This window comes from Zeus faber, assembly GCF_960531495.2.
Source record: "Zeus faber genome assembly, chromosome: 15".
NCBI lineage: Eukaryota > Metazoa > Chordata > Actinopteri > Zeiformes > Zeidae > Zeus > Zeus faber.
The window spans coordinates 7,570,109-7,592,899 of NC_137194.1; the positions used below are offsets into that span (position 1 = coordinate 7,570,109).

Genomic DNA, 22,791 nt, shown 5'->3' on the forward strand with positions numbered 1-22,791 from the left:
CTGTTACTGGAATGTCCATAATGGTCTCAACCAGGTCCTTGGCGGGGACACAACGAGTTCACAACGAGTTTTGTCGGCTGCCATGTTAACCTGGCAAGTGTTTTATGTATGTTTACCACTTTAGTTGTAGTTCATGAAACCTTTGAATACCTTTGGAAGCCCTAGTACCTGTGAGACTCTTCTCCTCCCTATCGCTGGGGCACTTGAAGCTTCAAGATTATATACATTATTATTACCACACCCGTGATCAAATTGATGTCAGGAACAACACCTTGGGTATTATTGCTTTGGTCAGTCGAGACAATTTACACTGTAACGCTGATAAAAGTGCTATTGGGATTTGAGTAATATGAGTCACTGTTATGCTGCGATGACACCCAAAGTCAAAGTCAGGGTTGTCAACCATTTAGAGATTAACGGACCAGTGAGGAAAAATGTGTCTCAAATTTAATCGCCTCCTTAAATCTGTTCAAAAATAACAATGTAAAAAAAGTTCCCTAAGTCTTTCAGCCATATAATAGATTGATTTCTGACTGCTATGGAAGGTCATCCACGGCGGGCATTTTATTTATGGAATTCTTTTAATGCATTTACAGCCGGTCACTTTCTTCCACGAAGGAGGAGCGCCAACGTGCCCGTCAATCAAAATATATTTAGCTCAGACTCGACCGGGGAAGTTCAGGAGAGTCGAGAGAGTGTTAACTATTTAATGACACACCTTTTGATGGTTTCAGTAAAAATTGTGGGTTCCGTCAGAATACTGATTTAGGGTTGGCAATCCCAGCCAAAGTGCACCTCTGTACGTCTACTGCGCCGTCGGGGCCATTATGTGTCTCCGAGCAGCACTTCATCCTGATGAAAGCCGAGGCATCTGCCGCACGCGGGCGTCGGGAAATCACCGGAATAATATTAGAAATGTAATAATCTCACGACAAAATGGATTTTTATATGAGAGATGGGCAGAGGTTCGCCCATTTGTGAGTGAATCCAAATGGGTCCGGTGTGGGAGGCAAGACCATTCAAGCCCAGAGTAGATACTTAAACCCATTTCATGCAGCGATTAAATCCAGGTCGACTAAACATGTTGATTGCCATCCTGTAATTCTTTCATAACGATAGGTAGGCAGCAGTTTATCTCACAGCTAGACGCCATGGAGGAATCATTTGCAATTTTGGCATTGAGACCAAGGCGAACGTCCCTGCGTCGTGTTCAGATTTTTACCAAAACCACTGTGGACACTTTGGGGTACTTCAGTGTTATTTCACACGTATTAACATTTAGACCCCTGCGTCCCTGGATGAAAACACGTGGACAAATGGAAACACCGCGTGCTGGAGTGTAAGTGCAGTACATCCCTTCAATATTAATGTAAAATGAGCAGATAGCTAGATGTGCGTTGTGTTCATTGGAACGGTAGCTAGCTAACTCTCAGGAAGCTGTGTAAACAGTACTGTATTAAAGGCTCAGTCTGGAACCGACCCAACAGCGGGGCTTGCATGCGGTATAAAAAGTCAATGCTATCGAGAGTTTTGCTTTGTTTCATTTATTACCCGAAAACACCACCGGGATGTGTCCTGCGCTCATTACTCAAACGGACACACCGCTCCGTAGCATGCCCACAGCGAGCCGGCGTGTCGCCCGGGAGAAGGAACCGGGACGAGCGAGACGAGGAGCGGCGCTGTTGTTCTTCCGCTTCCACATTGGGCCTTTTCACGACAACCGCCCTTATGCTGACGATGCTTATCTCTACATGCCGGCTCCGCGCAGACCTTGTTTCTCCGATACTGTAATGCGGCAGGGCGGGCCCGCATTAAAGTGTCCCTTGAACCCGATCTAGCGATCCGACCGCACGGACCTTTGAGGGAACATGGCGGAACAACGGGGCGAAGGCTGCGCTAATGCTACGACGGGACACGTTTTGATTTCGATCTGAAAGGAAAAGTAAAGCCCCAAAAAGGCCCGAACAATCACTCCCAAGACGAGTGTTTCTTTACCTGTGGGATCGCTGGTTTGCCCTTGCATTCCAGGAACCTCCCCCATCCCCCAATCCTGCTCCTGAGGACTTGACGACCAACCCGAAAAAAAGAAAATAAAGAAACTGACGAAAAACTTACAACCCCAATGAGCACATATTTGTACCACTGCAGGTGCCTCTAACAACTCTTTACATTCAGATGTGCGGAACCATCAAATTAAAGTAGTGACAGCCGTAGTGTTTTTATTCAAAGAGACTTATCAGGCACATCCTGACCGAGCTCCGATTCAAGATGGCCGCCGCACGATGGCCGCCACCGAGGTGTTGGGGGTCCGTTGGGTTTCAAACGGGAACAGGAGGTGGGGGTGAATTGAAGAAACGGAACTGAATTGCGTGACGACATTATGGTAGTTTTTTTTTTTTTTTATGGTTTGTTTGGTTTTCCAAATACTCAATGGTACTCTTGATTTTGTGATTTTTTTTTTTTTTTTTTTTCCTTTTTGTAATTTTTTTGGGGGGAGTCCAAAAAAAAACAAAGCATTGAAGCTGTATTCACCACGACCCACAGAATCACACAAGCAGACGAACTCAGACGGAAAGGGAACTGACGCGGAGTCGCTGGGACGTCATTTCTAATCTCAAAAGCAGCAAACGTCGTGTTTGGTGACGATGTAAATGTCATGATTAAATGTTACTGATTTCATCATTGTTTCGGTCATGCAATACCATGTATTAAAAAACAAAACAAAACATGAAGAAGAATATTGTTGGGGGCTGGGCTGGGACTGGGCCAGGATTGATAATGTCCAGTGATTTATGTTATGATAATCGTTTACTTTTTCTTGGCATTTATAAAATTGTGATGTTGCCAAATTATCACGTATCATGCCTCACCATGAAAAAAGACGGTACAATTTTTTTTTTTCTTTTTGTATAACAAAAGAATGATATACTGATATTTGTCAAGTATTTCTGATGAAATATTATGTTTTATGTGTTATATAAAATAACCTTTCCATTTTTGGGTTATTTTTTAATTGTAAATTGGTTGAAAAAGTATGCTGTTTGTTGTTCTTTTCCATCAGACTTAACATCTCCCATTCTATTATGACTCACTTATGGATATGTGCTCTTTGAAATCTCAAGCCCCCCCCCCCCAAAAAAAAGAATAATAGAAAGAAAAATAAAATAAAATGTATGAAGTCTATTCATGAAGTTGCTTGATAGGAGCTCAAGTGGACAGAGACTGAAAGAGCCTGTTTGCTTTTCATGGATTATGACGAATCCTATTGTTCCTTTTTTTTTTTTTTTTTTTTTTAAACATGTCATTTAATCCAATTTGTGAATAATTCCAACTCACCATGATGGCATTTTCTGTTTTTGAAACACATTTTGAGAAGGTCGAATAAAGATATTTTACATTCAAAGGATTTTTCTTCTTCATATGACACCGAAAAGGATCAATAAGGTGTAACACTCAATTAATGAATGAATGATTGAATGAATAAATGAACACAGATAAGTGGATCAAGTAATCATTGAAATAACCAATAAAGTAAATATTGGTAATCAAGGTAATATTTGGTCATCATTAACCTACAGTGAGATAAGATGAGATCAGATCATATAAAATAAAATGAATTCATATTAATAACCTAGTATTACCTATTTATCCCCAGGGATAATTCAGGTTGTCAGTACAGTACAGTTTATGGGTAGCAGATATTTTTCCATGCATCTATAAAAACTTAAGTAATAACACAAATATGTAGAAGGGGTGTGATGGCCAGGTTGCAGATGCATTTTGTCACCTCTCCTTCAAGCTGCAAAGGGCACCCTGACTATGGCAAACATCCTCTATCAGGGACACTGACCTCAGAGCCCTACGAGCAAAGTCGGATTCATTCAGTGCCCTTAAATCCGTCCTGCCACTCACCGTGAAGCGTACCATGGCACGGTCCTCACCATACCGCTATGGCCCACTATGTATGCTTCACCATAGTACACTCCATGGCTACCTCACTGGCAAAAAAATAAATAAATGTTTGTGTCTAAATGAAACTGCCAGTCAGATGTGGTGGACGGTAACACCGGAGCGCCACGAGGAACTGTACTGGGCCCCCTCTCCTTTTACCCTTTACACATCAGACTTCAGATGCAACTGTTGGTCAAATTGTGTCTCCGGATGCCCTCCAGCGGCACGATCCTTCTGCAAATGATGGGAGTCAAGCTCTGTCTTTAAGTGGGGAAAAATATGGCTAATTGTTGAACCCCAACCCAAATATAGGTGAAACACACGGTTCGACATACCTCAGCTGGAACAAAGGAGGCTCGGGCGCTCACATCTGTGCACCTCAGCCAAATGGTAACAATTCTTACTCCGGCACACTTCGGCTGCTGGATCATGTGGGAGATAGAGACGAACAGCAGCACTCTGTGGTCTTGAGGTCAGACTTAATAGGACAGTGGTTGGGCGTTTTGGGTCCCAGAAGGCCACACCGCTAGCGCCTTCCTCTTTGAGGTCCAGATGGTTTTACTCAGCTGTCGTAGCATGAAACAGACAGTAATCCAAAATCCTTCCGCCGTGTTCTGACACCCTGGCAAGTACAGCGGCTGAAGCCATGAAAGATTCAGTCATTTTTGATGGAGAAGGACAGGGATCATTTTTTGGGCTGCGACATCCTTGCATCTGTAAATAAACTCGGACGTCTGGATTTCAAACTACGGTGATTCAAGGCTCTGGTGATTGCAATGCATTTAATGTTACTTTCGGGGATACGTTTTTAATGATAATACTTGCCTTAAATCTTTTCCTACTGAAGAGGGATAATGTGAGCTTAAAGTTAAAAAATAATAACTTTACTTATCGCAAACACACATACACTCTGTGTTTAATAGGTGTGTGTGTGTGTGTGTGTGTGTGTGTATGTGTGTGTGTGTATGTGTGTTTAATTTTGACTCTGAACCCTGTATGTGGCCCTGTGAAGGGGAAATATTTAAAAAGGATGCGAATTGCGATGTGTATTTAATACACATGCAGGCAAAATATGGACGTTAAGATGGCGGACTTAAAATTAAGAACATAAATACTTGGTGGGTCCTTCATTTTTTTTTTCCTCCAAAAATATGCATACAAATACAGCCAGAGTCTACAAGCCAAAGAAATTATATTGTTATTATATTGGACGTTCATCCGATATAAACACTCCTGAAAAAATGGCCGAAATAAAACATTCATATATATAATAAATATTATTCAGCAATATTTTTATTCTTGCATTATAGAAAATATGAAATATAATGAATATTTGATATATTCTATAAAATGAATTCACTAACATTTATTAATACAGTGGAAGCTCACATTACAAGTTTAATTCGTTCCATGACCGAGCTCGTTTTACGATATGATCGTTTTACAAATGAATTTTCCCCATTGAAATTAATTGAAATATAATGAATCCTTTCCAAGTCCCAAAAATCACCTAAAAATCATTTTTTATGGATTTTAAAACCACATGCGTTCCTTTTTCATGTTTATCAAGCAGAAAACACACAAAACTAAAAGAAAAACACTGGGAAAACACAACAGGGATGCTTCCACAACAAGATATCCACGTGAAGTGAGTGAGCGGTGGCCACGCGTGTCGGGAGAGCGCCTGCGAGCCGAGCGCTCGCTGCATGAACCTCGCTCCCAATGTGGATTTCCACTCGTAAAACAAGACAGAAATTCGCACGAGCCTCGGCTCGTAGAACAAATTACTCGTCAACTGGTACACTTGTAATGCGAGGTTCCACTGTAACTATTAATTATTGTTATACATGATGAATAAATATTACACACACACACCCAGCCACACCCACAATCACGTTTATATGCATTAATTCACCCGGGCAAGAGCAGGTCATGTCAGGTCGGAACATTCAAAAAAAAGTAAGTACCCCAAGGCTTAGTGGGGTGGACCGCCCTCTTTAATTGTATGTGTCACATTGATTCTCCTCCCCCTTGCTTCTGCAACGCTGCCAACCCTCCTCAATACGCACATTCTGCCCTGGGTGGTGGGGGGGGGACATAAATCAACACCCGCCCAGCCCATTAAGGCTCCCGCCGCCAGGAGCGGTTGTTGCCTGCGGAGCGCGGACGCCCTGACCTCCCACCAGGGACCCTCTTGGGATCTGGGATCTTGACCACGGATCAGTGTGCTCCCCCAGAGCTCCTCCCGTCCCCCTCCTACCTCTCTCAGGGAGGCGGCCGTGGCCTGCGGAAAGCACGGAGAGAGACCCCGACGGCGCGGTAAAAAGAAAGGAAAGTGCTGATTCAACACCGAGGACGCCGTGGAACCACAGCGAGAGACGGCCCCAAACCAGGAGTGTCCTTCTGGAGACATTCTGAGGGCTTCCATCACCGATTGGAGCCAAATGTTCAATACTACCACCCAATTTAATCGACCTAAAGGTCTTTCATTTTGTATTCTATTGCATTCAGTTTTGTCTGCTGTATATACGGTTACAAATATTGTACCAAACATGGTCGTTCTCCCTCAGCTGAGACCAGTGGTGGAAAATCCTGAGATCTAGGCCCAGGAAGTCAACATTCCACTCCGGGATTATTGAGTCGACCGTGTGGATTTGCTACTGAGCAACAACCCCAGAGGTGGAACCCATGAGTGGAACCAGACGGATCGGTGCGCGGGCGGAGCGAAAAAAGGAACGCCGCCTGGATCCTGGGATTTATCATTTGTTCATCATGGTTTGTAAAACTTGAACCTGAAGGTCTTCCCCCAGAGGGTTTGGGCTCATCCTCTCGTGTGTTCCTGCGTTTCCTTCTTCTCTCCGCCGACATGAACCCGGTCTCCCTCCCTCTCTGTGTGCTCAGCGCGGCATTCATGACGTACAAATTAAGCATGGGACGAAGGGCGGAGTCACCTTCCAAGACATGAACAGGATTGAAGCGGAAGGAAGGTGTTCTCTGGTGTAGAGGTTCTCAACGTGTGGTTCGGGGGACCCCCCCCCTCCCAAGAGGTTCCGAGGGAGTCGCCGGCCAGACGACGAGCGGTTACATTTCTCCGTCAGGACGCGCGGACAGGATGACAGCATCCTGGCTGAGGACGATGTTCGAGGAGACGCAGCCATCCCATAGTGCGTCCGTCTTATATGTCATGGTGAACGTATCACCCGCGGGTGGACACAGCCTGTCTGTGGGTCACTCCACTGACAGCAGGTCAAAGTCAGGGCACTGATCCATTTACACCTTGGCTGGGATTTGTCTACCTCACACCTGAGACCATAGTGTGTGTGTATATATATATATATATATATATATATATATATATATATATATATATATATATATATATATATATATACAGTATACTGTATATACAGTATTGACCCGAATATACAGAACACTGTACACAAGGGTGTTTTTATTCGTGGGAATACTGTACATCTCAAAAAGTGGTGTCGTCTTATACGTATTTCGTCTAGACATTTAGACGTCAATATACGGTAGAATAATAAAAAACGTTAAAGTTGTGCATCGGGAGGAGGGTTTCAGTATCCTACAGCCACGCCCGTGAACCGCGGAGCCACACCGACACACCGTCCCCGTCCACCACCCGCCGCTCGCCCTCCGTCGCCGTTCACCGGGAGCCCCAAAAGTTCCCACGCGGCTGATTTAAAGGGGCGGGCGTGTCTCCTGGGTCTTCCCGGAAGCCGCCGCTCTCGCCGTCGTGCGGCCGACCGGGCCGGACGCCGCTCAGGCTGCGCTGAGCTCGACGCGTTGCTCGCGGGCGGAACTCGCGCTCGTGGAATTTGGTCCCGCATCCCGCTCGTCGATCTCCGCACACTCCGTGCGACTGCGCGCTGCCTGATCTTTGTTTTGAAAATAAATGGGGGGAAAAAAAACACAAGATCTGGTCTTCAAAAAGTCGTTTTCCAAAAATGAGCCTTGAAAATGGGGGTCGTCTTGTATTCGGGTATAATACGGTATATTCAGCATATTCTTTTTATATTTATTTTAAATGAATATATATAATATTCATCTTTTATTTATTTTTATATATACTGTATATTTATTTTATATATATAATATTTATCTTTTATTTATTTTTAAATGTCTTTTATATTTATATATATATAATATTTATCTTTTATTCATTTTTATATTTATATATTATATATATTTTATTTATTTTTATATTTATATATATAATATTTATCTTTTATTTATTTTTATATTTATTTTATATTTATATATATATAATATATATATATTTTATTTCTTTTCATATATATTTTATATATTTTTTTATTTCATTAAAGCGGTGACAATGAAGAGAAGCTTCATGAGTTCATTTTAATCTCAAACATTCATCAAATCATAAAAGGAGAGAACATAGCAAAGAAAAGCACCGCGATACAGCACAGAACCAAAGCAACATCTTGATCTGCAACATTTTTAAGATGTTATTTTTGGACACTCTCCGACGTTCCGCGCTACGCGAGGTGCCGTACGCCAATGTCGGCCCAAGTTCCTCGCGGTTGGATACAAAATAGAACAGGATTGAATACGGTGACACTCGTTTGACGGTGTTCTCTTGACCTTTCACCGGGAAGCCAACCAGGGGTGGCGGAGGCTCTGTGCGGCGGTGCTCCTCCTCTCCGGGCGGGGGTCCATCATGCGGGCCAGGAAGTGGGCGAAGGCCGAGGCCTCCTCCAACAGGAAGTGGTACTTCTCAACCAGGATGTCGTACAGGCCCCAGGGCCGCAGGGGCCCGACGCGACGCAGCTCCCCTGGAGGGGGAGGGAGAGAGAGAGAGAGACGGAGCAGGGGGACGAAATGTGGAATTAGCTGTTATTCATTCGTTAACACTTTTGGGGTAAAAGGTAAAGATACAAGAACAATTACTAGTACAAATATTCAGAATTTTAGAAGTTATTCTGGCCGTTTATAAAATACAACAACGCTGTAAAAAAACACACTGGCTTTAAGGTTTTTAACATATATGAATGAGAGTTATATTAACTAAATATTTGTATTTTAGGCTGCAGAAATTATTTCCCCAAATTGTATCTATGCATCTATCCAACTATCTATCTGTCTATTTATCATCCATCCATCCGTCCGTCCATCCATCGATCTATCCATCCATCTATTCGTCTGTTTCAATATTTGGGGATTTTATCTTATTTTAGCTATTTTCACACTTCATAATTTGTTGTCTTAATTTCTTGGAAATGAAACATAAAATCTTTCGTACGCAGAGCACCTTACAGAAACCTTGTAACATGATCCTTTTATAAGTAAACCCACATAAAACCAAAAACAAAACAAGGTTTCATGATGCAGACATTCTCACATGTTCAAGATAAAAGTTAAAAAAGGAGTGAGAGGTGGAGCCTCTTTTTTTTTATTTTGAAGTGTACGCTGTACAGGTCGAGTTACCTGTTCCCACCTGTTAAGTATTGTGATTATTGTTCTTTATCCTCCAGACTTACCAGACATACAGTATATCCAAGAGAGAAAAAGCTGAATTTACCTGTCACCTGAAGTTCATGATGATATTTTTTGCATATTAACAAATCAAATCAAACAAACAACAACAACTTATTAATGCAACACACCTCTACGGTTGAAGTACTCGGCAGAGTATTTGCCCGTCAAGGCGACATCTGGTGGGATTCTGCCGAGGAGTTCCACGATGTGGGCTATGTGATCTGAGGGGGAGGAAAAGCAACACACACACACACACACGCACACAGACAGACACACACAGACAGACAGACAGACAGACAGACAGACAGACAGACAGACAGACCGACCGACACGTCTACATCAGCAGCTACAATGTAATCTGACTTAATTGCGGCGTGGGCATTGGACACCTTCCCGTACCTTCCTCCAGGGAGAAGTTCTTCCCGGCTCTGGGCTCAAACAAGGAATCTCCTGTGGCCAGCTCGAAGGCCTGGGGACGAGTGGAAAGAGGATGGGAGCGGAGGTCTAGTTTTAATACTTCCAATGTTGTTTTTTGTCAAAGGAGATAAGGGTTCGTCTTGTCATGAACGACGGCGACCAGGGTCCTCTCCGCTCACCAAGCAGGCCACGCTCCAGATGTCGGCGGGCGGCCCGTAGTCGGAACCCAGGAGGACCTCTAGCGAGCGGTACTGACGGGTCTGGATCTCCTCGCAGAAGTGTTTGTACTGAGAAATAGAAGTGGGAAGGGATGTCATGTTTCTTATTATAATTATTTTAATAACAAAAAAAAAAAAGAAAAAAATGATATATACATAAAACAAACATATACTGTAGTAATAAATAATTAACAATAAATACATAAAATATATTGTAAATAAATAAAATGAAAGTGATTTTGCTGCAAACTGCCTGCTATTCATTCACGACCCCCCGGGGGGATCATGGGCCCATTTGAAAACCTCTGGCCAATAGGAAAAGAGGACGTACTATTGTCTTCAAAGAAATTGCAATCGAGAAATATGGATAACGATGAGAGGACTGACCACCCAGCAGGAGCTGCCCAGGTCTGCTATCTTCACCGTGAGCTCCTTCAAACTGAGCGGCTCCTTCTCTGCAAGAAATTACATCAACTTTGAATTACAACATTTTTATTTGTAATTAAAATAGGGATAATAGTGATAATAGTAATAATAATACAATTAAAAATTGTAATAGTAGCAATAGTAACAGTATTAGTAGTAATAGTAATTGTAGTAATAGTAATAGTAGTAGTAATAGTAACAGTATTAGTAGTAATAGTAATTGTAGTAATAGTAATAGTAGTAGTAATAGTGACAGTATTAGTAGTAATAGTAATAATAGTAATAGTAGTAACAGTAATAGTAGTAATAGTAGTAATAGTAATCTTAGAAATAGTAACAGTAATAATAGTAATAGTCATAGTAATAGTAGTAAAAGTAATAGTAATAGTAGTAATAGTAATAGTAGTAATAGTAATATTAGTAATAGTAGTTATGATAATAAAAAAAACACATGTTTTATATTGTAGAACCTCTGGAGATACATCCTTCTTTTCATTCATCAACATCTGCATAAAAACAACTGTACCGCTGGACGTGACGTCACTGCCGATGGCGGTGGAGGAGGTAGCGCACCCTGGCGGCGGCATGTGGCACTGCTGCTCCACGCACAGCAGGATGTTCTCTGGCTTGACGTCCGTGTGGATGATTTGACACTGGGTGTGCAGGTAGTCCAGGCCCTGGAGAACCTGCACAGGAGAGTAAAGGGAGAGAAGTCAAGAAACGAAAGGAGAACAAAATGTGCCATAAGATGAGAGAAGACAAGAAAAAAAAAGATAAGGCAAGGAAAGAAAGTGGAAAAGAAAAGAAACAATCATAAACGAAAGGGGAAAAAGAGAGAAGTGAAAAGGAAAAAAGAAAATATAAGATAAGACAAGAAATGAAAAAGGGAAAAACAAAGGCCAGGACCCAAAAGAAAAGAAGGGAAAACAAAAGCAAAAGGGACATTATAGTCATACTCATACAGACAAACATGGCAGAATCACATTTGCGTCTATAAGCATTTTAATTTCGGTACGTAACTCATTACGGCCAAAGCCACTGGGAGCATAGAGACTATTCAAATACGTGAACGTGCTAAGTTATTGTACAATAAACAAGGATAAAAAAAGTTAATAATAATCCTTATGGCATTCTTAAACCAGGCCAACAAAGAGAAGCATGCTGGTCACCTGGGTGAGTATGTGTTTGACGCACGTCTGTGACAGGCCTGGGTTCCCAAAACACAGCTGCCAGCTTCTCAGGTCGGGCCCCAGCAGCTCCAGCACCAGGCACATGTCTCATTATGGGATGTTAAGGTTGTGTGTGTGCGTGCGTGCGTGCGTGCGGACGACAGAAATGATTGAATTAAAAGGATACGGACTCCGTTGACCCCGGCCATCTTGAACTCATCCAGCAGCCGGACGATCCTCCTGCTGGAGGGATGTCGTACTGCGGGACCACCGGCCTAGAGGTGAAGGGCCAAAGGAGAGAGTCCAAAAAGGGCGTGAGAATGTTTTTTTTAACAATTTTTTTTTTTTTACATTTTTTATTTTAGGCTTTTTACAGACTAATGCGAATCCCTCTTTGGAAAATTTTAGGAATACCCGTGGACAACTCAAGATTGGTCATCATGCAATACTGAAGTTACATATCATTCAAATGTGCAATGTAATTTCTCTGATTGTTGGATTTTATATCATCTTTCTCTGTCTTTCTTCTAATTTTTTTGATTGGCAATTCTAAGTGTTACCTTCGTTTTTATGCCTACTGTGTTAATTTTAATGAATCCTCCATATTCTCCAAAAGTGCAGTATCATTTGAGTTTTACTTAGTAAAAGAAATCAATGAATTTCAAGATCCAATTCTTGAATTGAATTTGCCAAGCACTGAATCGACCCAAATAACCTCAATAATAAGATGCAGTAAAGCCATGTGCCTCAATGTGTCTGATTCAAAAAAAGCTCCCAAATAAAAGGACTCTTACGCATCGAAGCAGAGCCAGCTCGTCCTGGCCGGCCTCCGTAAATCCTTGGCCGCTCTTCAGCACCTTCACGGCGACCCGCCGGCCCTGCCTGCGGGACGTGGACAACACCAACACCGGCCTCAAACAGGCAGCTCACCTCCACCCCAAACACATCAGGGGCGTGGCCGGGGGGGGGGGAACCGCGCCGCGGGCGAGACGGCCCGATGCCCAAGGCCCCCGGCCCGGCCTTACCTCAGGTCGTGGCAGAGCCAGACGGTGGAGAAGTAGCCCCAGCCCAGCTTGGACACCACCCGGTACCTCCTGTTGAAGGTGTCCCCCACCCGGACGGGGTGGTAGCCGCCTGCAAGGCCGTGAAACACAGGAATCCGTGTTGGGATTTGGCGACGACGCCTCGTTGGCCGTGTCGCACCTTGAGCCGCAGCTTTTCGTCAACACGCGCCACGCGGCGCTTGGCCCATTTGTTGGGATTAATTATTCGGACACGATTTAAGGACGGCGCTCGAAGCCTCTCGACCTGGTTTGACGATGTACCAGCAGAGACGTGGTCGGAAATTTGAGGTAATTTATTATTATTTCTTTAAATATATTTTTGTGAAATTAAAATGGGTAAGTGCTGCCGATGATTAATCACCACGTCCCGTCGTCGTGAAAGGACCCCAGGCCACTACAGCTGACGCGGTGGACTTTTAAGGACAGTCATTTCAAAAAGCGGTTGCCGGCGCATACAAGGATAGGGTGAAAATAAACAACAACCTCGAAATAACGAGAGAGAGAAAAATGATTAAGAGGCTGGGAACACAGAGGGTTAGAGGGGCTAAACATAGGTTCCGTGCGCAGCGGTGTCTTTGCTGTTGGAGGTTGCGAGGCGGATCAACTGGATGTGAGAATAGTTGTGTTGCCGACGCGACGGAGGTGGCGGCGCTTGTCGTACCGTGGCAGTATTCTCTGGGATCCTCGGCGCCCTGCCCGTCCTTGGGATACAGCTGCTCGCATCCCAGGTCCTCCAAGATATGACATGACCCAGCTTTACTCCTGTTACACACACACACACACACACACACACACACACACACACACACACACACACACACACACACACACACACACACACACACACACACACACACACACACACACACACACGACCCTGGTATGGTATTGATATGTGTGGCGGACAAACGGGCGGACAAAGACGACGGCACGGTTCCCTTTCCCCGCGGAGCTGCCTCGAGTCGGACCAATCAGCGCCGGGAGTTTCCATTAATGTCTTGTTTGTCTTCCAGAGGAGATTGGTGCACGGGCTCGTGAGGTAGGGTATGTTATCATCGGGGAGGGTAGGGTATGCTATGGTAGGGTAGGGTATTTTATGGTGGGGCAGGGTATGTTATCATGGGGAGGGTAGGCTATGTTATGGTAGTGTAGAGTAGGGTATGCTATAGTGTGGTAGGGGAGTGTATTTTATTGTGGGGGAGGGTAGGGTATGTAATGGTAGGGTAGGGTAGGGTATGCCATAGTGGGGTAGGGGAGGGTATTTTATTGTGGGGTAGGGTATGTTAAGGTGGGCTAGAGCAGGATAGGGGATTGAAGGGTAGCATACTGTACAGAAGGATACGGCAGGGTAAGGTAGGATGGAGTAGGTCCTTCCCTTCGCAGGCCAGTGGGGTAGACAGTCTACTTTTAGATGCGCTCCCACCCCCACGGACTGAACCTGCCCCCGGAAACTTGTCTCGCCACAGTATTGCTAAGAACGGACGCGCAGCCCAAAACAGAAGCGGTATCCCCGTGTAGGAGCTGTGCTTCACATCCTTTTACAATCTCTTCACAGCGATGCGACATAGATTTGCATTCCAGTGGCTTCGCAAACATATCAACTTCGGTTGCTAATTACATTTTGCACCAGCACGGGCGGTGTTGACGTTGAGGTTATGTAGGACCACACTGGGACTCAACGTGGAAACTTGGAGTGGACACGAAACATGACCCTGGTGATATCCACCTAGAAAGACTCAACTACCATCCCTGTATCCTCATCTAGACCAAAATAATACTGCTGTGCTTTGCGGTCGACTCAGGGTTCTAAAGTCTGTCCTGGGAAATAAAGAGCACAACATGAGATTAAAGCAGTTACATTTGGCTTTGTTTTAACAAAAATCATTTTGAAAACTAGGAATTGCAAAAGTTTGGCATAAATAAAAAAATATTTATGCTGATTTTGCCCTGCTCCACATTCTTTTGTTTTTGAACAGTCCTGACATCATGCAACAATAGAATTCAACTTTACCCATCGAGCCTCTTATTTCTAAATGAGTTTTGAACTGGAACAATATACAACATAATTGATCAACCCAAGAACCAACAATTTGTTTAATTTAATAATACATTTAAAGAGTCCTGAAACAGTAAACAGTGCAGATAAAAACAAATCCCCTACTCACATATGATGCTGAGCAGCCGCGTGAGCTGGACGTGGGCTCCTCTGCATGGCGGTTTAGTGGATCCAGCCAGCAGGAGCCCCACCACAAATCTGAAGAATGAACACACAGCCAAGTGAGCTTTGGAAAAAGGGTTACATAGAGAGAAGGTGAAGAGAAAACCATGCCAACAGTGATGGTGCACCTTAGACAGCGCTGGATTTACCTTGGACAGCGGTAGGTGTTCCTTGGATGGTGAAGGGTCTGGACAGTGGAAGGACAACCCTGGATGGTGGTAGGTATACCTTAGATGGTGGTAGGTGTACCTTAGATGGTGGTAGGTGTACCTTAGATGGTGGTAGGTGTACCTTGGATGGTAGTAGGTGTACCTTGGATGGTGGTAGGTGTACCTTGGATGGTGGTAGGTGTACCTTGGATGGTAGTAGGTGTACCTTGGATGGTAGTAGGTGTACCTTAGATGGTGGTAGGTGTACCTTGGATGGTGGTAGGTGTACCTTGGATGGTAGTAGGTGTACCTTGGATGGTGGTAGGTGTACCTTGGATGGTGGTAGTTGTATCTTTGATGGTGCTGGGTGTACCTTGGATGGTGGTAGGTGTTCCTTGCACGGTGGAAGGACTACCTTGGACGGTGGTACAGTGGACGGAGGAAGGTCTACCTTGGACGGAGGAAGGCGGTGGTGTGTTGGTGACAGGTGATCCAGAAGACCTTTGAGGTGATCCAGATGTGGAGCAACGTCCGGCTGGGCTGCCGTGAGTGGTGTAGTAAAGTAGAAGGGGGGCTGCACAGCCGTCTGCTGTAGCGCCCTGTTGGATGACCAGCCTGTCAACGGGGGGTCTCGCTGTTGAAATGTCCGATTGCCTCGTCCGCTTGTTTATTGACCTCACTCATTCTCTTCTCGTCTTCCCTGGATTCATGCCTGTTTTATTACTTCCTCTCCCTCTTCCCTCTCTCTCCCTCTCTCTCTCTCTCAGTGTGAGAGATGATACGGGGGGTGGCGGTTACGGAGAACATAGGGGTTGACAGGGTAGAGAAGATAGGAGGGGAGAGAGAGAGAGAGAGAGAGAGAGAGAGAGAGAGAGAGAGAGAGAGAGAGAGAGACCAATACAGTCAGGGAGCAATGGGTCGACAGCTGTTGTGTTTTTTTTATGTCCTAACTCCCTCCCTCTCTGTTTCCTAAAGTGGGAACCCCGATGCCAACGGGGTCGTGATCTCAGGAAACCCAAACCAGCACGTTGAGGGGGGAAGCCCCAGCCCCACACAACCCCGCAATCCCACAACCCTACAACCCTCCCATGGGCAGCATGAGTAGATGGCGGAAGGATGTTCCGGACGAGATTTAAGTTCATGAAGACTTTCCCGTTCGTGAAGTTTATGCGGACGCGTGCAAGTTCCCCTAAAGAGACTTTTTTTTTTTTTTTTTAACTCAACAGTAGCGTAGCATGATAACTGTCTGAACTAGATGTTACCAAGATGGTATTTTTGCAACAGCTACGGCGTCACATTTAGTCCACGTGGCAGCTTCTGACGCTCAATGGAATTAAACACAAACCTCTTCACCTCCATCGCCACTTTTTCCCCATGATCCTGAAATAACCGCGCGTGTGTGTGTCTGTGTGTCTGTGTGTGTGTCTGTGCGCCGCGCACGAGTACAGTGTGGAGTTGAGTTGACTGCATGCGCGCATGCGTTGAAGAAGTTTTCCTTCTCCTAACGTTGTGCACTGTGTCGCCAACACTGGGCTCTCAACACTGCCTCTCTGACACCCCATGGTAATCCGCATACCAGACCAGACTAGCAGGAAGTGCGTTCATTTTCCCTTCAAAACAAAATGCCTGACATTTTTGTCAGGCTTTTTCGGGGGTTTACAACATATCAAAATTCTATAAAGATATTCCGGGTGCAGCTTTTAAGATAAAAGCAGTGCCGGCTTAAAAGAAAAATACAAATCTGGAAAAAATACACAAAATAATCGCACGGATTACCACTTGAAAATGGCAGGTTTCTCACATGTTACTGAGCATACTGTATCGTCAAACTCCACAAGCATATCTCTACCAAGTTTTGAAAAGTTTCTAAGAATAGGAACACACACAGTCTCGCATCCCATCATGGGCTCCGACTTGTGGACTAATCTTGGACCCAGATAAAGTCTCAAGCTCCTTAAACCATGCTGTCGGAGGCGGCCTGCGTTTTCCGACAGTATATCACAGAACTGTAACACTTCCAAGCCTAAAGAGCCAAAGGAATGGACAGAATCTGAGTTAATAAGGTGATAAGAGAGAGGGCAAAGTGTGTGTGTGTGTGTGTGTGTTGGGTGATATCCAAGCAGCATTTGCATAGACAGGAACTGGATTACTGGGTCAGTAGCTCAATCTCAGAGATGCACTGTGCATTCCTGTTTGGAAATAAAGTGTTTTTTCTCATTTGAAAGATTATCTCCAAAATTGTCAATGGCAACTAAGCCTAAAAGTGTTTGAGTCTTTACATTTCTATTAATTCTTGACGTTGCCTGTTGAGATGCACAGGGTAAAAATGGGACACACACACACACACACACACACACACACACACACACACACACTTTGCCCTCTCCCTCCGACTGACCTTCAGCTATCTGACTCCGCCCCCTCGACCCTCCATGCCAAAGTCCATCCTCCTCCAGGCCCGCAGGTCGCCATTAAAAGATTGAAACGCGATCTGCATTCACTCGCAGCGACACCTTTGCTATTTTTAAAATATTCAAACGCCCGCTTGTGTCCCAGTCTTACTGCTCTCTCTAATGTGAACGTGCGACAAGAACATAGAGATACACACCCACTTTATAGTGGTGGTGGCTGCTGACAGGAGGTTTTCCAGTACCACATACCATTTGGACTTGGCTATGCACAGCTTTGCATGATAACTGGGTGAAAAGCTAATATGAGTTAAATTATATTGTTTTGAAACCTGGGTTGAAAAAAATATATATTGACCTGTGGCTATTCTGCATATTACTTTCCCTTCCAAATTATTCAACATGAAATGATTGAAAAAAAACACCCAATGACAGGTCAATGTCATTGGGTGTGTTGCCAGAGTGCTGGGTACTCAACGATGGGTTATCCAAAATACAACCGAACTGGAGACAGATTGTTAGTGTTTTTACTTTATTTATAAATATAATTTTAAATTCTAATTAAAATTTAAAAAAGTGAAAATGTATATACATATTTATATATACACAGTGTATATATACACACACACACACACACAGACACTGTATTCATTAATTTCATAATTAATTCATTATTTATTGAATACTTTATTATTCATTTTACTATTGAGTTACTATTGCCTACAGATATAAGCTGAAATGAGGCTGTTGCTACTTTTGCAGCTTTTGTCACAGACACTAGGTCTGCTCTTCTATGCACATTCCATGTCAACCCTGGGAAGAACATGAATGAAAAAAAATGTAAATAGAAATCGACACACCACAAAATCTCGTTTTGTTGACATCTGGTGCACTTTATTGCATGACGTTAAGTTTCACGTTAGGCTCGTCCTAGTAATGGGTTAAAGCAAAAGCCCGGGGGGGATTTACGGAGGAAAAGGTGTGCATCTACTGGGAAAAAAACATGAATCAAACATTGGAATTCAGCTCCAGATACACAAATAGGTAATAAACAAACACAAAAACTGGCAGCAAAGTGTGTACACGTGGGAGCTCCTTGCAACATTACGAAACCGCCGTTTTTGTAAATTCCCCCCTAAAAATGGGTGAAATGTAAGACAGACCATCAGGTTGTAAGAGCTGAATGCAAATTTGATTTAGACGAGAACACTCATTAAGCCCAAAAATGAGCATAAAAAGACGGAGAAGGGAGCAATACAGAATAAAAGTAGGCCTAAAATCCAGTTTTAGGTCTAAACGTTTCTTCCTGTTGGTCAATTTCTGAATTTGGCTTTTCTGAACCGGGATGTGACCCAACATCTGACCAAGGGGTCTTGTAGGGTTACAAAGTATTGTGTGGCAGATTATTTTTAACATCTCTGCACATTGTACCACCGACCAATAAAGGTGAGCGAGCAAGCAAATAAATTAAACAATAAATTAAATTGCAAAAAGGAGAACTAAATTACAAAAAAATGCACTCGGCATCGGGTTTAAAATTCAAGAAGCAACGTCGATTTGATTTGAGAGCACCGCGGTTCATTGAGTCGAGACGTGCAAAACATCCACAAAATAAGCCATTTTCGATCATAACACTGTCAACTCAGACGTTTTTGACACAAAATAAAAAGATTGAGTGTTTGTTTGAATTACAATAGATTTGACGGTTGATATCACAGAGCCCATAATACTGAAGTTAAATCAATTTCTGACGATGATAAAATAGTAGATTAAAAAAACAAAGTGACTGTAAAAAGGCTGGCGGGCCAAAAGGGATCAAAGCCATAAAAGTGTATTTACTGATTGAAAGTGGATTCATGATTCAGGGATTCGATATTTTCAACATTTTCGTCATTTGGGACCGATGGGATCTCATCACAATACACTGTTTAAAACTACACGGATTTACCCCCTACGTGTTAGCACTGGACTATAGGTGAAACTGACTACTCTGAACATGTACATGACTATTCCGCAAGACGGTATTTAAAAAAAAAAAAAAAATCATACAAAACGGTGAATCCATTCTGAGAATGTTAGCGGGTTAAGTGAGCATTCACCACATCCCGAACGTAAAAATGACGTTAAAAAGGCTTTGGGACCAGGCCGCCTCCTCGAGTCTAACCCAGGGCAGTGGGGCAGTTAGGGGGAAGTTTAGCAAAGCAGAAGCCTCTCGGGGAAGTACCTACGTGGGTTTGAGGCAGAAGTCGCAGAGGAAAAGCCGGAAAAATGATGCGGGGAAGACTAAAAAAAAAATAAATAAAATAAAAAAAATAAAACCTAAAATCGTTCTCCTTCAGGTTCTTTTGAAGACCGTTCAGGCCAAATCTCCCTTTCCTTCCCAGTAAGACTTCAAAAAGTTGCATTTGTCCATTCTTCCACGATGTCCCACGTCCAAAAGTCCGCCGTGTCCACGAAAACGGGTCCCGATGGATGTAAACTTGGCACTGGAATGTTCTGTGCAGCTTGAGAACACGACCTCCACCCAAAGAAGAAAACTGCCAAACGTCGCGGGCGTCCCCGCCCGTGACGTTTGGTGGCTTTAAAAGAGTTTATTTACAGAGGAAACTTTCATGTTCCTCCTAGTGCACGTTTTTCCTCGAGAAAGATCCGGTTCCGTCGAGCCGGGGGGGCCACGTTCCGATCCTGTGACTCTGTTCCTTCTCAATTCGCCTCTCGACCAATTTGTCCCCCGTCGGTCCTCTCGTCCTCAATCGTCTCCCCGGAGCCTCGGGAATTAGGAATCGGGACCTATCCCCCCCCCTCCCAACCCCCTCCTCAGGCTTTTTTAGTCATCGAAGGTCAAAGGTCAAACGCGTCCTCAGAGGGAGGATGAGGGGGTCATAGGTCGGTGACCTTGTTCTCCACGGCGGCGGCGATTTGTTGGAGCCTGTAGCCGAGCTGCATCTTCTGGGCCGTGGGGTCTTCCTCCAGGGCCGTGACGATCTGGACAGAAGGTGCAGAAAGAGAGACGGTATTCCCCTTGCCAAGCTGGCGGGGCGCAACACTAACTTTTGAAAGTGGTTGCCAGAGACGGCAAATAAGGTTGCCATTTTTAGTCACCTCATATTTTGAGTGATTAAGACACTTTGTGGTTATATGTCATCTTGATAATGAAAATGTGACAGAAAAGAGTCTTTAAAAGCTTCATCTCAGTAAGTAGACCTCTGGTCACACTCCGCCTGTCTCTCTGTCTCTCTTACACCCACATGTACAGTGTATGCTCACCACACAGACAATAAGAACCTAAACTGTCCTGTATGTCCCATCAATGTTAACAATGGGAAATTCTAATTTGTATCATTCCAATTAAAAGTAGCTCTCCACCAGCTGACGTTGTAGGTCCTGTATATATTTTTTTATTTTATTTTAGTAACTTTTGTAAGTACACAATTTCACGCCTGGTTTTAGTTCGGTTTTAGTTAAATGTGTACAGGGATGCAAACGCAAGTACGGTGAAAAAAGGTCTGACATATTTTTCAGTCCAGTAGTTAACCCATCGCGGATGGTGTCATTCTCTCGGACGCTTAAAAATATGCTTAAATGGGTCAGCCCCCGTCAGCGAGTTGCATCCCTGATGATGGCCTTCCTCTACCGCCGTCCACTGTGATAATGTGGCTGATATAGGAGTTTAGTGCGGCGCTGAATTGGAAAGGATACGAAAAGTGGAATCTTGGTATTGAACAGCCAAATTCGATTAAACTGACAGAATTCTGAGTGGTGTACAGCCCGACTATATGACACACTGGGACGGGACGTCAATCTCTAAAGCGTTACTGTAAATGAGCCTCTAATGCGTTACCTCGTCCGTCCTGTAGCTCGTCAGTCGCACCAAATCCCATCGGCCTCCCAGGACCTCACAAACTTCCATTTTGTTTTTTTTCCCCGTTCAGGATCGTGTGGTTCTTTATCGGCTGAATCAGTTAGAACGTTTGTTTGCGTCGTTGACAGGTGCGTCGAGCTTTCCACCCCAAATTCAAACGACGTTATTCGCTTCCCGATGGACTCTAAAACAGCCGCCGGTGCGCACGTGAGTCGACGCGCGTGCACGTCTGCTTCCGACCGTAACAGCAATGTTTAAATATCACTAATGCAACAAATTGAATTATTTTGGAGTGCACGTTTTGCCGTCCCTGTTTTCTATGTTAAAAAGTGGTGGCCAAAGGGGGCAACCAGAGGCCCCCAAACGGTTGCCAATTATCTCAACCGTGACTGTCGAGCTCCGCTTGGAACGTGGGTATCTTAAAAAGGGGGTTAGAGGATTCAACACACTGCATTGGGCGACAATGTTAGCCAACATTCACACAACACTCTGTGAATCTGTAGGTGCTTAACGGGAAACTCCATGGTTGGGTACAATGCATGGAACAGGGTGCGTGGTCGGTCGCAGTCGCAACATTTTTTAACAGAGTTTGGATGGAAACGAAATCCCAGCTCCAGAGGATTCCTTTGCCATCATTGAATTGTGCGTTTACCTGATCGTAGTACTTGTTGATGTACTTGTACAACTCGTGCAGCGCCACCAGATAGTTGACCTCCCCGGCGTAATTCTATCAGGAGAATAGAGAAAAGCATTGGAAAAATGTCTTGGACATTTTCTGCTTTTCAAACAGTGAATTTGAGTCATTTCGTACCCGGGAGAGCTCGGCCAGAGCGGAGTTCATCTCCTGGTCGCTGGCAGAGATGGTCTGCCGGATGTCTGCGTAGTACCTGGGGGAAAAGAAAACAGATTGTATTATAAATGTTTTAGATTTTCATGAATAATAAGGTCAGCAAGAAGGTTCCCGGTTGGAACCCCTCGTTGGGGCCTTCCTGTGTGGAGTTTGCATGTTCCCCCGCGACCCCATGAGGATGAGCGGTATAGATAATGGACGGATGGATGGATAAGGTCAACCATGTTTTCCCCCAAATAAATGAACTGTAGTACGGGATGTCGAAGGTGTTCAGGGGTGATTTTAGAGTGCGGTCAACAAGGCCTTCCCAGGCGGTGCATAGGAATAGATGATTTTTTTTTTGCTTTTCATTTCTCCTTTTCTTACTCATCATGTAAAGAGCTTTGAATTGCCCTTGTGAAGGCAAACAGTTTATAAAAGTGCCATATGTTTATGTGAATATGTGGTGTTTTTAGAAATATGTGGCATGTTGATAAACATGTGGCAGGCCGCATGGAATTGTCTCGCGGGGCAGGATGTGGTCCCCCGGGCCTGTG

At 44.1% G+C, this 22,791-nt stretch overlaps 2 protein-coding genes across 6 annotated transcripts in view; both read right to left on the reverse strand.

Moving 5' to 3' along the window:
* Positions 1–8,315: 8,315 nt before the first annotated feature.
* On the reverse strand, positions 8,316–15,953 carry LOC307241014 (SRSF protein kinase 3). Of its 5 annotated transcripts, none has more exons than XM_080014967.1 (14): positions 15,587–15,953; positions 15,136–15,194; positions 14,934–15,022; positions 13,430–13,530; positions 12,730–12,838; positions 12,499–12,586; positions 11,892–11,979; positions 11,705–11,811; positions 11,062–11,221; positions 10,497–10,564; positions 10,071–10,178; positions 9,874–9,943; positions 9,603–9,695; positions 8,316–8,771 (listed from the first exon to the last, which is right to left on the reverse strand). In XM_080014967.1, the coding sequence occupies exons 3-14, from the start codon at positions 14,978–14,980 to the stop codon at positions 8,584–8,586; spliced, it is 1,227 nt and encodes a 408-aa protein (XP_079871093.1). In that variant the 5' UTR covers positions 14,981–15,022; positions 15,136–15,194; positions 15,587–15,953; the 3' UTR covers positions 8,316–8,583. The 5 variants fall into 5 exon arrangements, with proteins under 5 accessions (XP_079871093.1, XP_079871092.1, XP_079871091.1 ...); XM_080014966.1 differs by having other exon boundaries at positions 15,509–15,953; XM_080014965.1 differs by having other exon boundaries at positions 15,467–15,953.
* A 4,443-nt stretch (positions 15,954–20,396) lies between these two features.
* The window catches only part of plxnb1a (plexin b1a), a gene marked incomplete at its 5' end in the record, with an annotated part of 35,832 nt that continues 33,437 nt past the window's right edge, over positions 20,397–22,791 (reverse strand). The window contains 3 exons of the mRNA XM_080014555.1: positions 20,397–20,528; positions 22,058–22,132; positions 22,217–22,292. Coding sequence (XP_079870681.1) covers positions 20,424–20,528; positions 22,058–22,132; positions 22,217–22,292 — 256 coding nt within the window. The 3' untranslated portion in view covers positions 20,397–20,423. The remainder of the gene's footprint in view (positions 20,529–22,057; positions 22,133–22,216; positions 22,293–22,791) is intronic.

Excerpts from the sequence above, each read along its gene's own strand:
- LOC307241014 (XM_080014967.1), bottom strand. The coding sequence starts at position 14,980 with ATGCAGAGGAGCCCACGTCCAGCTCACGCGGCTGCTCAGCATCATAT. Across the intron at positions 11,980-12,498 it reads AGCTGGCTCTGCTTCGATGC|GCCGGTGGTCCCGCAGTACG; the intron begins GTAAGAGTCCTT and ends CTTCACCTCTAG. Across the intron at positions 10,565-11,061 it reads CAGTGACGTCACGTCCAGCG|AGAAGGAGCCGCTCAGTTTG; the intron begins GTACAGTTGTTT and ends AATTTCTTGCAG.